Source organism: Sminthopsis crassicaudata, chromosome 3 (genome assembly GCF_048593235.1).
Source record: "Sminthopsis crassicaudata isolate SCR6 chromosome 3, ASM4859323v1, whole genome shotgun sequence".
NCBI classification, from domain to species: Eukaryota; Metazoa; Chordata; class Mammalia; order Dasyuromorphia; family Dasyuridae; genus Sminthopsis; species Sminthopsis crassicaudata.
In genome coordinates, this window is record NC_133619.1 from 361,825,246 (window position 1) to 361,841,207 (window position 15,962).

The window sequence follows — 15,962 nt, forward strand, 5'->3', positions numbered from 1 at the left end:
AACCTTGGAAAAAACATAGCCCTAATATACTTTAGGATAGCAAATAGACTGCTAGAAATTGATTGGCTTGGATCATTTGTGTTATGCATATAAATATAATTAATTAATTAAGGTCCATGGGAAAATAGACCCCAATCTCTATTTCTGTCACTAATGATTTTAACATTTTACTGACCCTGGGGGCAGGCGTTGGAGTATGATAAGTAATAGGAAGAGAGATGTAGACTAAAAGAAAGGTAGGAGACCTGGTTGTAGTCTTCCATCTGGCATTGGGTTACTATGCTCTAGCTATGTGACTTTGGAGTAATTCTCTCATTGGCAAAACAAAGTTGGATTGAATGGAATGAACCTATTATATTCATTTCTAAAAATGCCCAGTAGTTCACTGAACATTCCCATTCAGGGATGTATTTTCCTGGCCTTTGGAGATATGATATCCTTAAATGAAGAACTGCTATCCTAGTATTTGGGTTGAATTTCAGTTTTCTGATTCCCTGATTTTCAAGTTGCTAGGAATATGAAGTCACATGACAATACTTTTTCTGCCTCTCCTAGATTCATTTAATAGGCTGGCTGCTTGTAGAAGAAACTATAGTAAAGGAAGTAAATATATCCATATATTTGTGTCAGGATATCATGTTCTGAAATGTAAAATCTGTATGATCTTTATTGGGGTCTGTTTAGAAAGAAGGTAGTGGTTTTATACTAGAGAAACTCGTTAGACCCACAAACTTGGTCTTTTTCAAGAGGAAGACGTACCATTTGGCACTGAGACAAGGAATTCCCTAAGGAATGTCACAGTTTTCCAATTTGCTTCATTTGGCAAATTTTCCTTTCTTTTTCTGAAATTGGAAAGTAGAGTTCTCAGTTTTGCTATAGGCTATTGCTGAATATGAATGTTCTTAAAAAAAGAAGAAGAAGCAACAGTAGCTTGATCCATAAAATTCTGCACAAAGAGGAATAAATTAGGAATAGTTTATTTGCATTGGAAGGGAATTTCATCTTGATCAAAGTCCTTTGACATCCCTAGTCATGTTAATATGGAATTAAATGGTCTGAAATTCAATTTACATGCCATTTTTCCTGCATACATATGGAAATGAATCAAAAATAGAACATTTATTAACAGCTTCATGGGTTCAGATCCAAACAAATAGAACTAGAATCTCAGTGCTTCAGGTATCTGCAGTTTAATTATCTGGGCCTGGAAGGGATTAGCTAATGGAATTTAACTTAACCTGAACCTTTCTGTCAAATATTAAAGAGTTAATTCAGGAATCTCATGGTTCATCTTAAAATGAGTTCTCTTTGATTTCACCCTCCTACCCCCCAAAAAAGTTAGAAAAGGAAAAAAATAATTGAGTAAGAAGTCTTTTGGCTACATTTCATTCAAAGTAAGCCCTACTTAAAAACAATACTGTTATCAAGGTTGCAATGTGCCTGATAGGAAAGATATAGCTTAATTCTTAGAAAAGCACAATAGTTAGATTACTAATAAACTGTACTGTGAGGATTTATCCTAATGCTTTTTTTTTTTTTTTCCTAATCTTATGCAAATTTTTTAGCAACAGTTCTCCAACTCACCAAGTGGAGCCTCTGCCTATCAGCAATGATGTAAGTATTTCAGATCATTTTAATGTGCTGCTTTTCTCTTTTAGGACACTGATGAACAGTTCATTTCAAGACCTCTTATTCTTTTTGCAATGTAGCACCTCCTTCCTTCCGCTTCTATTCAAGATGCCCAGCAGTGGCTTTACCGCAATAGGTTTTCTCCATTCTGTAGACTCTTCTCAAGTTTCTCTGGTGAGTTAAATGACTCCCTATATATACTTTCCTTGATAATATGTAGATCATTTCTATATTTATAGAATCTATTATATGCTATGATATCAATCATAGCATTTTAGAACTGGAAAAGAATCTCAGTGGCTAAATCTCATCCATATCCCAAAAAGAACCATTATTACACTCTTTCTAGAAAATACTTAATCCAGTTTTTGCTTAAAGACTTCTGGGGGAACAGCTAGGTGGTGTAGTGGATAGAGCATCAACCCTGAAATCATTAGGACCTGAGTTCAAACCTGACCTTAAACACTTAACACTTCCTAGTTGTGTGACTCTAGGCAAATCATTTAACCCCATTTGCCTCAGCAAAAGAAAATAAAAGAAAAAATAAAAGACTTCCAAGGAAGGGAAAACTTGCTACCACTCCCGCTTAAAAGCAGCATGCAAAGAGCTTGGGAATAACCCAGAAATATAACCTACTGCATCTGTTCTCTGGAGATAAGATTGTTCATTATATTTTAAGCATCATTGATTTGTTTTGTTCTTTAAATTTATATTGTAGTCATTGCTTATAATATTTTCTTGTCTCTGCTTATTTCATTTTGTATCATAAAATAATACCCATATTTCACTGGATTTTCATAGTTTTCATTTCTTAGGGCACAATAATATTAACAGTAGCAACAGAAAAAGATTCCATTCCAAACTGCAAATTACATAGTGCTTCAAGGGTTTTTGAAGGTACTTAAAGCTATAAGAGAATTAATTGCAGAATAGGAGTTAAAAATATAAAGAGGTTAAGGAAAGTTTAGATAAATTCATGGGCAAATGATAAAGGGGTAACAAGGAAAGAGCATAATCCCTTTCTTCAGATCTCTCCAGGAACTCTGTCACCACCCTTAGAAACAGAATCCTGTTTTGAATAGAATAGAACTAATCCATTGGATATTTCTCAAGGTGTCATCTTGGTTGTTTTTGTATATGCTGAAATTATTCTTTTCCTTGTAAACTTTTCCCTTCCTCTGTCTTTTTTTTTCTTTTCTTGCTTCAAAGATTCTAAATAAAGTCTTGGTGGTAAAAGCAACATTTAGAAAATTTCTTTGCAATATTCTTCAATTGTGTTACATATAGATACTCATGTCAACTCAATTAGATTGGATCAGACACTAATTTTTTCAGTTGAATTCTGCTCTCCATGGCATTAGAAAAAATGGGTTGGCTCTATAAAGACTTACGTCTTCTTCCTAGTTTTTGTTTTCCATAACTTGTGGGTGCCTGTTTTTTAATGTCTAGGTGCTGACTTACTAAAAATGTCCAAAGAAGATTTTGTCCAGATCTGTGGCCCTGCTGATGGGATTCGGCTTTTCAATGCTATCAAAGGCAGGTGTGTACAAAAACGTTTGTGTACAAAACAGGAAACTTGGTTTGTTTCAGACTGGAAAGTCCCAAGGCAGAACTGATACTTATATGGACTATTTCTTTGGTCCAGATTTGCCTTACCTTTTTGCTGCTGTAGACTATTTTTTACCCAGTTGCTCAAGCATTATTTGTCAGATGTCATTGTCTCTGGGCTCCTCTTTTACTCCAGGGCAGCTTTAAGGGCTGGTAACCTAGAGGGCAAATGTATCTTATTGAATTACTAGTCCTTAAAAGAAGCTCTTTAACTCCCCTCTGTTTCCACTTTAAAGTTGCTTTTCTGCTCCAATTTGGGACTTGTGCATCTATAGGTATATTTAGGTATATCCAATCTAATTAGGAAACTGGATAGTTGTCCCATTCATGGGATATATAAAGCAAGGTAGACATCCCAGAAATGTGGTATGTCTTCGATTACTAATTTCCCAGATAGTTTTCCAGTTTCCTTCTACTATTTAGGGTTTAAAATTCAGAGCTGTCTTTCTTTCCTCTTGATCTTCCACAGGACATTCTTATACTTCTTCTTCTTGTTCTGCCCTCTGTGGGAACAGAGAATTAAATTAACTAACTACCATCCCATTTAAGAACCTACATTTGTTACTGGTTTTTTGGTTTTGTTTTGTTTTGCTGCTAGAAATGTAAGGCCAAAGATGACCATCTATGTGTGCCAGGAATTGGAGCAGAACAGGTCTCATCTTCAACAGAAGAGAGATGGTGGTGACAGCAATTTGTGTGGTGAGTTGGTCTAGAGTAGCTAACCAGTTTGACTAGAGATGCTCATTCATCATCCTTATCTCTTTAGACAAGAAGCAGTTTGTGAACTATGTGGCAAATATAGATGGCATAATGAGATAAATAAGCACAGACAGAATGATTCTTTGATGTAGTATTCTGAAGAAGGAAATCTATTACTGGGGCAAAAAAGTGATCTCCCTGAGGATTTTCTCTCTTTTTCTTCCTTAATACTTAAAGAAGGTTATATGATAGAAAGTCTTATTAAATGTAGTTTTACGTGGTATTAGATTGTTAAAGCCAGAATGGCCCTTCAGAGACTTCTACTATTTTACAGATGAGGAAACTCCAGCCCCTTAGAAGTCATTATAATATGCCCAAGGTCACATTTCCTTAGCCTCAGGTCATTGCTCATTCCACTATAAAATATGAAGAATTTGTGGTCCATTACTATGTTCTAATCAATGAAGAAGCTTTTAAAAAAACTCATGAAAAAAATTATTCTTAATTGCTATTTTCCTGGAAACAAAGAAATTATCTCCCTTGAATCTGACAAAAATCTATGGATTTACCTTTTATTGATTCATTTTAAGTGAACTTCATTTTTTCTTCCCACTAAAACAGTGGCAAAGGTAAAGGGAGATTAGGTGTAGATTTGTAGGGGATCTTGGGAACACATAATTCACAATGATTTGATTTTTTAAAAAAAGTATGAGCAACTGTAATACTCAGCTCCTTTATTCCAATCGATAGAATCCCCAAAGTGGCTCTTTCCAGTTAGGGACCCTATTTCTGCACCCCATAAATGATAAGTTATTTATTTGTCTTTGACTTGGAAATTACAACTGGATTTAAGAAAAAGAGACAGAAATATGAGTGTTAATCCTTAAAGAAGTACACTGGAATGTTTACATGTCTCCATTTTTCATAAAGTGGAATTCAGATTAAAACATATTCTTCTTGGAACACATTTATGAAGTTAAAGGAAGGGTAGATTTCTGAAATGTGCCAAAGGATATATTATCACATGACTTCAACTATAAGGCAATCATATGAACCTGGCTTTAAGGCTCTTGTACATTTTTTGTCCCAAGATTTTTACTTGATAGACTTTCTTTGAGTTCTTATAGTCATTGGTGTTGAGTAAGGTATCAAGAAAAAAGATTTTCTTTTTCTTCCAAGTTCATTGAGTAAAGACAGGTAGTCCTAATAAATACAGGAACCTTACAGCTAAGCCAGATGTAGATTAGAAGCCCTAGATTACTACAGTTTGAAGAGTAGTTAAATATTGGAAAACCAGTTGTTTGCTTCAGTTTATGTGCCTTCCTTGTTGAAATAATATGGTTGAAATTCAAGTAACTTTATAGCCCTTAGCCGTTATGGTTATAGTACATTAACTATTTCTAGAGTCCTAGAGGTTGACTGGCCTTTCACATCTATACCTTCAGAGCAACAAACATTCAGAAATGTTTGTTGTCAAATTTTTCATGTACTCTATACTCAAGTATTTTTTTTAACCCCAATAATCTTTTTATATTCTCATTTCATTTGTTAGAATCTAAAAAATGGAGCTGGAAAGAATTTTCTTTAGAAAGAGAGAAAAGTAATCTTCTATAGAGTAGGGTGGTTTCTGAATATAGTCTCTGCTGCTAAGGCTGGTGGACCTATGGAATCTGGCAGATTTCAACAATAGTAGGGTTAAAGCCAGTTGAAGATCTGCACTAATTTTGACAACAATATAGTGAGTTCCTGGGAAAAGAGGGCTCCAGGTTACAGAAAGAGAGAGGAACTAGGCCAGATTGAAAAGAATGCTTCCCTGCTAGTCAACTATGGGATTGGGTGAAATAGGGAAATTTAGTCTCCATAAAAAGAGTAATTGCCTATCATGTTAATGAATGGTCAAAGAAAAATTCTTACCCGAGAGGTGCCTTTTTTAGAATGCACTTTGCCTTTTTTTTTTTTTTCATTTAAAAATGTTTTATTGATGCTCTTTTTTAATATGTATCATACCTACTTTTTTGCCTCTGAGAAGTCCCTCTTTTAACATAGTTTTTTTGGTAAGTATAAATGATGAGAGAGTATCAATGCCTATTATTTATATGTTAGCTAGAATTTCTATAGTGCTTTTAAATTGCAAAAGCCTTTACATATATTATTTCATTTGACTGTCACAAGCAGTCCTATGAAAGAGTGTCTGTATGAGAGAAACTGTGGCTGAGAATGGTTAAGTGACTTGCTTAGAATCTCATACACTGCTATTAAATGTAGAGGATTTGAAATAGAATCTTCCTGACTCAAGTTATTCATTAAAGGAGGACTCCGTATAACCAAGCAACTTTCACATCTCCTTGAATGACCCAGAGTAAATGCTTTTTTAATTAGAATCCAGCTGTTGTAATAAACCATGCAGTTCTTATTCTTTATAACCTAAAGTACCTGCTTGAGTGTTGTTTGCATTGCGGGGGAGGAGTATAAGAAAGGAACAGGTAAACTGAACTCTTCCAGTACTTTTGTTTGGTCATCAAACATTATTTGTCTTATGATTGCTTTGACTTCGCTCCCCCCCCCCCCATATACATTTCCAAATTATCCATTAAATAAAATATAAAATGATCTAGAAGCATGATAGGAAAACTCATAATGTCTTCTCCCTTATTCCTATGGATTATTTTGCTAATTTGTGATAGAGGATTTGCAGTGACTCTTTCATGTATTATGGCTAATAATGTACTCATTATAACCATATTCTACTATAAGAAGTAATTTGGAGGACCATCCTTTGGGAGTATGTGAGGATGTGGTTTATGTTTTTGACAGAGAACATTCTTTTAAATTGGTTTTATTATTATTTTGCACCTATCGCCCTCTCCCATGAGCAAAGTAGAACAGAAAAAAATGATTGTATATGGAACTATGAATCTCTATTATGTATAACTATCATATGTAAGATAGTTATACATAATAGAGATTCATATATAAGATATATAAAGTCACCCTGTTTATGTCAAAGCTATCTTGTTTGTGTTTCTTTCTGTCTGAATTTACTTCTAATCTTATATGGATTCTCTTTTAAATGCTTCATTGACTTATTATTTTTCAGTTTTTGATAATACTCTTGCTTTTCTTCTTCACCCCCTCCCTCCATTGAAAAAAGAAAAAAAAGAGCCTTCATAATGAATAAGCATGATCTGACAAAACAAACCCATACATTTGTCATAGCTGAAAACGTATACCTCCTTCTGCAGCTTGAAGCTTAGCCTCTCTCAATCAGGAGATGAGGAACTTGTTTTTGGCATTAGTTCCCTGAAGCTGTGATTGATTATTACATTGCTTGATGTTCTTAAGACTTTAAAGACATTTTTTGGTGTTGTTTTTATTGGTTCTCTTGCTTTTGCTCAGTGTCCATTCTTTAAAACAGAAAAGCAAGGTATTATTTTTCCATGGATTTGTATAGACTTCTGCTAACTTAGGTAATTACTTACAAGTAGTTTATTCCCTTTGAGAACAACCCTTTCAAAAGAGCTAGCTAAAAGTATTTTCTTGTTCTCTTTCTCTACAGTGTACCATGCTATCTTTTTGGAAGAACTGACCACTTTGGAGTTAATTGAAAAGATTGCAAACCTTTACAGCATTTCCCCTCAGCATATTAACAGAGTCTACAGGCAGGGACCAACAGGAATCCATGTAGTGGTGAGCAATGAGGTAAGGAACATCTGACACCAAGTATCAGAGTTCAGCAGCTGCCTGACCTTTATTCCTCTTAAGTTGGGGTGACCTTTTGGACTATGGTGAGATCTTGGACAAAGTTGCCTGAAGTAAAGGTTGGGGGGAGGAAAATGCAGGGTATAGGTAGGACTTTAGCTAACTTTTTTCTTTTTAGACGTAAGAGTTATAATTTCAATATAGAGTGATCTTTCAGAGATATGGCATTGTTTAGGAAGAAACTTGAAGATTGAAGACTTATTTCCATTTCACATAGGATTTTCAGCAACCTATCAACTCAAAATCCTTTCCCTCAAGACCAGTGATTTGTGAAGTAGGCAGGGCATGAAGCCTTAAATGACTTAAAACATATCCACAAGGCTACTAAGGGAAAGTCAAGAAATCCTAAATGTCAGACCACTTCTCTTTCTATTATATCACACTTCTCCTTTGAGAAAAATCCAATTTGGGGCAGCTAGTTGGTGTAGTAGATAGAGCACTAGCACTGAAGTCAGGAGGACCTGAGTTCAAATCTTAACACTTCCTACCTGTGTGATCCTGAACAAGTCACTTAACCCCAATTGCCTCAGCAAAAAAAAAAAGAAAAGAGAAAAATTCAATTTACAGTAAAAGGTATATAATAATATTATAATACTATTACTATTAAAATAAGACAAAAGGTGGAAATGAATGGCCTGGCCATTAAGTGCTATCTATCCAAGTTTAGAAAAAGATGAGATCACTCTCTTACTATAGGGGTCTGTCAGTGCAAGTTTCATTACCTTGAGGGTGAGTATTTTTGTCTGCAGAGAAGAAGATGGTACACTAGAAATGTGGTCCTTTTAACAATCCCTATAGGTTAAACCACTAAAAACAGCAAACAATGGAGCTGGGTTCCAGGTTTAATTAGGATTAAGATAGGTAGTTCAGAATAGAGGCAGTCCTACATAGTAACAAAACACTAGTCCTGGAGTCAGGAGAACTGGCTTCAATTTCCCACCTCCAATGTTTATTAGGCTCTGTTACCCTGGTCAAGCCTTAGCTTAATGACCCTCAGATTCCTTATCTACAATATGAAAATAATAAAATTTGCACCATTTTCACTAAAAATTTTTTTTCTTTCAGGAAAATGATGCTATAAATTAACATTTATATTATGATATTTCATTATTGCCCACATGAAATTTAAGTACAGAGGCTCTCTTGGTCAGTATGCATATCTGTAGCACCTGTCTATTTGTCCTTCTGTATGTTGCAGAAAAAGCTTATAGCCAGGAATTTATATAGTGTTTTACTGTTACAGAAACTTTGACGTATTATATTATTTACATTTACATGCTGCTTTTATCCCCATTTTACAATTGAAGGAACTGAAACTGAGACACATTTAGAGAGTTATACAACTAGAAGTGTCTAGGATAGGATTCAAGTACAAGTGTTTCTGGATCCAAATGTAATATTTTCTTCATAGAATCATTTAGCTAGCTAGTTTCTATATTTGGTGCTTACTCCTTGGGGCAAAAAAAAAAAAAAAAGAAGAAGAAGAAGGCTGTAGGTTGGATGATTGAAGTAATGGCTGTGTTCTTCCAAAGCTCTTGGCAGCATAAGAATAAGAAAGTTTCCCAGGATCTTGAGATGAAGCAAGTCAAAAAAGAGCCCTATTATTTGTCTTATAAAAACAAATCATGGTTTATTAAGACCAAAACCAAAAAAAAAAACCCAAAACCAAAAAACCTAATATCCAGACCCTGCAATTTTGTGGGCCACAGTGCTGTGAGGAAATTCATTGAATAACATCTTGTTCAAAGCTGGTTAAAGCAAGTGGAACAAAGCAGAGTTCAAATGTGGCCTGGATTTAAGCAGGCAGTGCTTATTCTACAAAGGCTTCTTGCCTTTTTGCCCTGATTAAATTAGAAAGTTTCAACTCCAATCATCTTAAAATGCTTTGAGGCAGCTCTGGTGAGGAATTGCCTTGACTTCTTTGGGAGTAAGGAAACTAAATGCAATACTTAAGTTACTGATTAACAATGTATATGGCTTTATTTGGGGGCTTTCATGGCCAAGCAGCAGGACAGCCAGAGTAATAGATGGAGCAAACAAGAGGAACAATATAAACATACTTCATGCTTCATTAAGCACTTGAAGTGGGTATATGTGTGTGGGGGGGCTTTGGGGAGGGGATCCTAAGGAATGATCAAACCCAAATGATCATATTCACATTCTTTTGTTGTTGAATTTTTATTCAGATAGTTTTGTGACCTTTTTAAAAAGTTATAGATTTAAAACAGAATGTCATTTTGTCATTTTAAAGATTGGGCCAGTGAGGCTTGGAGAAAGATGGTGAACTTGCATAGTAACCAAGTGTGGAATCAACAGTCAGATCCTTACTCCATTAGAATAAATGATGCATGTTGTCTCTTTCCTGTGTACTGATATCTGCTATATATACCTTTCCCTCTCCCCACCCCCCTTTTGTTAGCTGATATACAGAGTTATCAGCTATACTATCAGATTGTAAAATTATTGAGTTTAGGGATAATTTCTATTCCCAAATGTCCTCCTTGATTACCCAGTTCACTCTTTTGGGTAAGAAAAGATGTAAGACAATAAATTGGATGAGTGTTCAAATCCAGAAACATCACAATTTTTCCATAGATCCCAAGGCTTCTTAACAGAGGGCTTAACCTCTTTTCATATCATCTCTAGGTTCTACACCTTGCTCCTTAGAGATACAATATTTCTCTCATTCAGGTATAGGTACAGATCCCATTACATCTTTGGGATAGGAAAATCTTAGATTAGGAAATTCTTTTTACCAGTGAAGATCAGAGCTTTCTCTCCAGCTTATATTATTACAGAATTACCTGCAGCACTTGACTTGACCGGTAAATGCCTCCCTAAATTCTAAGTTAAAACCAAATCTATATAGAGTTGTCCATACCATACAGATAATTAAAATTTTTGTACAATCCACAAAATTCACAAAAATCCATTCTGTAGCACAAAATTTTGTGTTTTTCAGATGGTGCAGAATTTCCAAGATGAATCTTGTTTTGTTATCAGCACATTAAAAGGTATGATTTCTTTTACATTTAAAAAAAAAGTGCTTTTGATTGCAGTGTAACAATCATAAGAAGTTGTAAGGGCAGATTGAAATAGGGAGCAAAGAGTCAAGTCTACCCAGGTCCGAGGCTCCCTCTCATGAGAGAAAGTGTGTGTGTGTGTGTGTGTGTGTGTGTGTGTTTGTTAGGGGAGACACATGGGGTCAGTGGGTTTGCCCCAAAACATCCTACTAAGGGAGAAAAGCACTCCACTGGAAATTTAGATGAGTGAAATTGTGTTGACCTAAGTGTAATTTTTGAAATTTAAAAGAAGAGGCTTATGAAAAGAGCTCTTCATTGTTCTTTGGATATCAGATACTCTTTCAAAGCTTGAAAACAGGTAGATACAGGTAGAAATATATGAAATAGTTCCCTTAAATGAAATTTGAGAGAACAGGAAACAACCATTCAAAGTATTGGCCTGCACACCTGGTTTTCTAATGATGGATTCTTAAGTGACCTGAAGCTTCCAATCATGGGTTTAATTTTTGTAACTGATGACATTGGCCTGAGAAAAGTCATAGCTTTGTTGTTTGGCTTCTGAATCAAATTTTTGGGTGCTAAAAACACTCTGTGTTTTATTTTGGTTTTTTGCCTGACAAGATCCTTCTTTAGGTAAGGTTAATTAAAACAACTTGGAAAGAAATACCTTGTATTTTCAGTGAGTTGACTCTGAACAACCACCAGTTCTCATATTCTGGCTAAAGTCAAATTATTTTGTCTTTAATGACTGAGAGGGAGGGCCATTCCAGTAATGACATCAGAAGCTCAGCAATGTAACATCCCTGAGATGATCCTGAGAGACATCATTGGAAGCACTTTTAGGAGACTAAATCCTTGTTATTTATTATAGCTTGGCAAGATAATTAAATAAAAAAGTTCCAGCAAATAAAAATATATGTTCAGCCAACTCTACCCCATATTTTGTAAGGGCTGCTATGAGGAACTTGAGACAAGGATTTTTCTTGGGAGTGTTAGGCTAGAAGGAAATACCCTTTTAGAATTTTGCTCAGGGGGCCCATATAATAGACTTATTCCCCTGACCGAGACCTTAGCAGAGTGTGGTGCCCCAATAAATAGTTGCATAGTTGCAGGGGTTCTCAAACTATGGCCCCTGGCAGATGCAGCCACTGAGGACGTTTATGCCGATCCCCGGTTTATGGCAAATGGGTGGAGACAGAGTGTGAGTTTTTGTTTTTACTACAGTCCGGCCCTCCTACACTCTGAGGGACAGTGAACTGCCCCCTATTTAAAAAGTTTGAGGACCACTGGTATAATTTCAGTTGTTAATATCTTCTCATGCCCTTATTCTGATTTGTGTATCCTATCTAAGCTTCTCCTCTTGTTATCAACTTGAATATGTTTTGGGGCTTACTATTGATGAGCTGTAATATAGCAGACCAAAGGGGAAAGCTTCTTGGTTATTAAGAAATACATGGACTAAGTATCAACCAGTTTAGCAATTCCTTATACTACAGAGAGGTATGCCTTCCATTTTTTTTAAGAACAAGATTAGCTTATGATATTTAGCTTTTATAAATCAACTGAGAATCTTTGATTCTCAAATTTTGGATTTTGATTGAGAATTTTGATTTTAAAATCTTTTATTCCCAAAATTATTGACATCTTTTGTTATTATTGCACCTACATTTCCCAGTACATCTCTCCTCCCTATTCCTTCCATTAGAGAACAATTTCTTCTAACAAAGAAGGAAAAAAAAAAGTTTTATAAAACTAACATATTGAATAAAGATGATATTCTTTATGCAAAGAAAGAGTATGGGTTGAAAGGAGAGGGTAGAGAAGTAACATATCTCTGCTTTGAAGTCAAGCTTTGATTATAATTTCATAGGAGGAAATTTGGTTTTTCAACATATTCCATAATTCTTTGGCCCTTTTCCTTAAAAAAAAAAACAAACCATTGTTTCTCTATTGTAGCTGAAAGCAATGATGGCTACCACATCATCTTGAAATGCGGACTGTGAATGCCAGGATCCTTAACCACATCAGATTCCAAGGCACCTTTTTTTTCTCCTTTTTCCCCTCAACGTAGACATTATCCCAGCTGCAAAATACAGAGACTTGTTTGGGAAAAAAAAAAAAAAAGCAAAAGTTCAAAGAGGATCACCACAAGTACAGAAAACAGTGATGATGACGACAGCTTGGCTGAGACGGAAGGACCCTGTCCAGAAAATGTGCTCCTGTCCCCTTCCTCACTCCTCTATCCTCAAGCCTTCCAAGATCTTCAATTTTCTCCTCCTTGTTCATTGACTTTGTCATTCTAAAGTGAAAAAACAATAGCACTCATTTTTTTTTTCCCTTTCTGAAACTTGTCCTGGGGAAGAGCCTGGGATTGATTTTTCTTTGGATTTCTTGACTTCCCTTTTTCCCTGACTTCTATTTCATATCATTGCCTTCTCATTGGCTAAGTGGATCTGTGGACAGAATGACTCAAATGTTGGATACTGGTGACTTGTCCTGCTGAGTCCTTTCTGAGGTTTCTAGAAAGACTTTTTCTTCCACTTGGAAAGAAGAAGGAATAACTCCATCTTTCTTTTCCTTTGGGATTTAATGATGTATCTGATGTTTGTGTTGTTATTCTGCCTCTGTTGTTCCTCCTTCTTTTGCTATCAATGTTTCAAAATAATTTTATACATTTTTAAAGCATGGTATTACTTTCCTAGAACATGCTTTGTTGCAGTCATATCTTTTTTAAATGCCCCACTTTGTGTGTATTATCCCTTTACTTAGATAAATGCTCTTTCTGAAGACTTCAGAGCCCCTGGAGTGAGATTGGATAATTTTTTTAAGGATTTCACAGCTAAAGAAATTGGATGTTGACTTTCACAAAGGATAACTGAAATGGGGCTCAGCCACTGTAATTTGGTTTGCTTTTATTTTTATCTTTTCTTTTAAGCATTTGTGAGATTGGTGATAGCTGGGAAAGGAAAAAGCCCCTGAATTTTTAGCTAACCCTGAAACAGTTTTGACAATTATGGTACTAGAGTTTTCAGATTTACATGTAAAATTTAACTGGGGATTGATTGACCTTTGTGAATATTATTGATTCCACTAGTTTTGATAAGATATATTTTTTTCTACTTGTTATATGTCATAGGTTTGGCTTATTTTATCTGTAGCAGAAAATTTAAAACAGTTCTGATTGAAGATATGGAAGAGATTAGATGATACTTTAATGTTCCTTATAATTCTAACAGCAATGAAATAGTGTGAGGCTTATGTTCACCTCAAAAATTCTAGCTCTTACATCTGCAGTAGCTGGCAATTTGAATGAGTTTGGCCAAGTGAAATTGGATTAGATTATTATTTGTTAATGGTTCCTTAACCCAGTAAAACCAAACTATCTGGTTTTAAAGGGAATGAATGCCCTTGGAATGCTTTAAGTGAAACCACAGGATATTTGTGCTGATGGCCTAAAATGTTACTTGTTTTTTGTTCATTTAGAGTTTATTCTCTTTTCTCTCATTCAAGTTTTTTTCCACTCCATGTACTTCATGACTTATAAAGTCAGTGGTACCTCCTGATTGTTCCCTATGAAGCCTTTCTCCTTCCTTAGCCCATCTGAATAGCATTTATTGTCTTGTGGTGCTTTTAAAATGTTTTAGGGAGTTTTTCAAATTGTTAGTTGATTTATCACTAAGATGATGTGAAGTAGACCCAGGGCAACTATTATTCCCATTTGACAACTAGAAAAACTGAGACAGATGAATTGTTTAAGGTTATGCACTCTGTGGCATAACTGGGATTAGAACTCCAATCTTTTCAATCAATCTTTTCAGTGGACCATCAATCATTTAGCATTTATTAAGTACCTATTATGCCAGGGTCTAGTAGGGATACAATACAAAGAATGAAATAAGTTTCTACTCTTGAGGAGAAATAAAGGGTTGTCAGCATGGAAATCCCACACTCACCTTTGCCTTTAGGTCAGTAGAACAATAATAATAAAATTTAATTATAAAATAAAATATAACTGTAAAAGAGGATTCCATTCTTCCCCTTCAGAATTTTTTTCAGGGCTCTCACCTTGAATAGCAAAGTGACTTGACTCTGAGTAACTTTGGTGAGGTCAGGAGTAAGTGGGTGGGCTGGATTGAGAGCCCCAACCCTCACTGCAGAAAACTTGTTCCCTTTCATGACCCCTTCCTTATTCTGCCTCCAGGGTTCTGGTGGAGAGTTATTTACTTGCTGTGAGCTTTCACCCATTCTGCTCACAAATCTCCCAAGTCAAGGGTTGCTTCAGGGAAGGGCCTGAATGACTAAATGTCAGAAAATCATTAACAAGTTAGAGTTGCCAAAAAAGTGGGAAAAAAAGGTTGTTTTTTTTTTTTTTTTTTTCCCCTTCTATTGACGTAGTTAGTAGTGCAGAGGAAAATAGCCCCCAGGTTATAGAAACAACAGCATATAGGGAATGCAAAGTAAGAGACAGATAGATGGATGTCTCAGCAATAATAAGGCATCATCATGTCTTTCCCTGGTTAAATATATAGAATGTCTATATATACACACATGTATTTATCTATATTTTGGGGCTAAAGCCCTAGGTAACCTTAACTTTAACCATTAAGATTTGGCTAATTTGAAAGTTTTTTGGGGAAAAATAATTTTTGCTGCCTGGTCATCATTAAATTAGCAAGATCCAACCTCAAAAAAAAAAAAAATCAGTTAATTACAAAACAGAATAAAACACCTCATGATATAAAAAAAAATTAACAAGCCCTCCTATTTGCCTTTCACAAAATTCATTATTTGGGCATTAGATAGGATTTGGACTTTAGTAGCATTAGATAGTATTGTGTTAATATATATGCATACACAACCTAGTGAAGAGTATTTATGTTCCTCAGGCCTGATTTTTTCCAAGCAGACTGGCCTCTGGGTTACTGTTAATCAGATCGTTAGTTCTTTGAATTCCTGAATACTGTATCATAGAGCAAGCCTTCAGAGGTGGATAAAACAATAATAAAATAATGGAGTCAGATTTGTGAGGAAAATAATTTTTTTGAGACTGCTCCATTCACTATTTTAGGATGTTTGTATATATTTGATATATGCATTACAAAAATGGATTATAATGGCTGTGAAAAAAATCTTACTAGTTTGCTCCCTATCTTGTACCTCAAAGAGGTATGGAAATGGGTGAGCATTCTGAATTACCATTCTGGATTTAAATTCTTAGCGTGGAGGATCTAGTACTCATTGTAC

The 15,962-nt window shown here is 35.2% G+C and overlaps 1 protein-coding gene across 2 annotated transcripts in view; it reads left to right on the forward strand.

Annotated features, from left to right (window-relative positions):
• Positions 1-14,708, forward strand: part of TFCP2L1 (transcription factor CP2 like 1) — a 50,145-nt gene extending 35,437 nt beyond the window's left edge. For both annotated transcript variants that reach the window (XM_074301781.1, XM_074301780.1), the window contains 7 exons: positions 1,566-1,614; positions 1,710-1,803; positions 3,079-3,169; positions 3,836-3,936; positions 7,493-7,635; positions 10,658-10,709; positions 12,675-14,708. In XM_074301781.1, the coding sequence (XP_074157882.1) occupies positions 1,566-1,614; positions 1,710-1,803; positions 3,079-3,169; positions 3,836-3,936; positions 7,493-7,635; positions 10,658-10,709; positions 12,675-12,721 (577 nt within the window). In that variant the 3' untranslated portion in view covers positions 12,722-14,708. The remainder of the gene's footprint in view (positions 1-1,565; positions 1,615-1,709; positions 1,804-3,078; positions 3,170-3,835; positions 3,937-7,492; positions 7,636-10,657; positions 10,710-12,674) is intronic.
• The last annotated feature ends 1,254 nt before the right edge of the window (positions 14,709-15,962 follow it).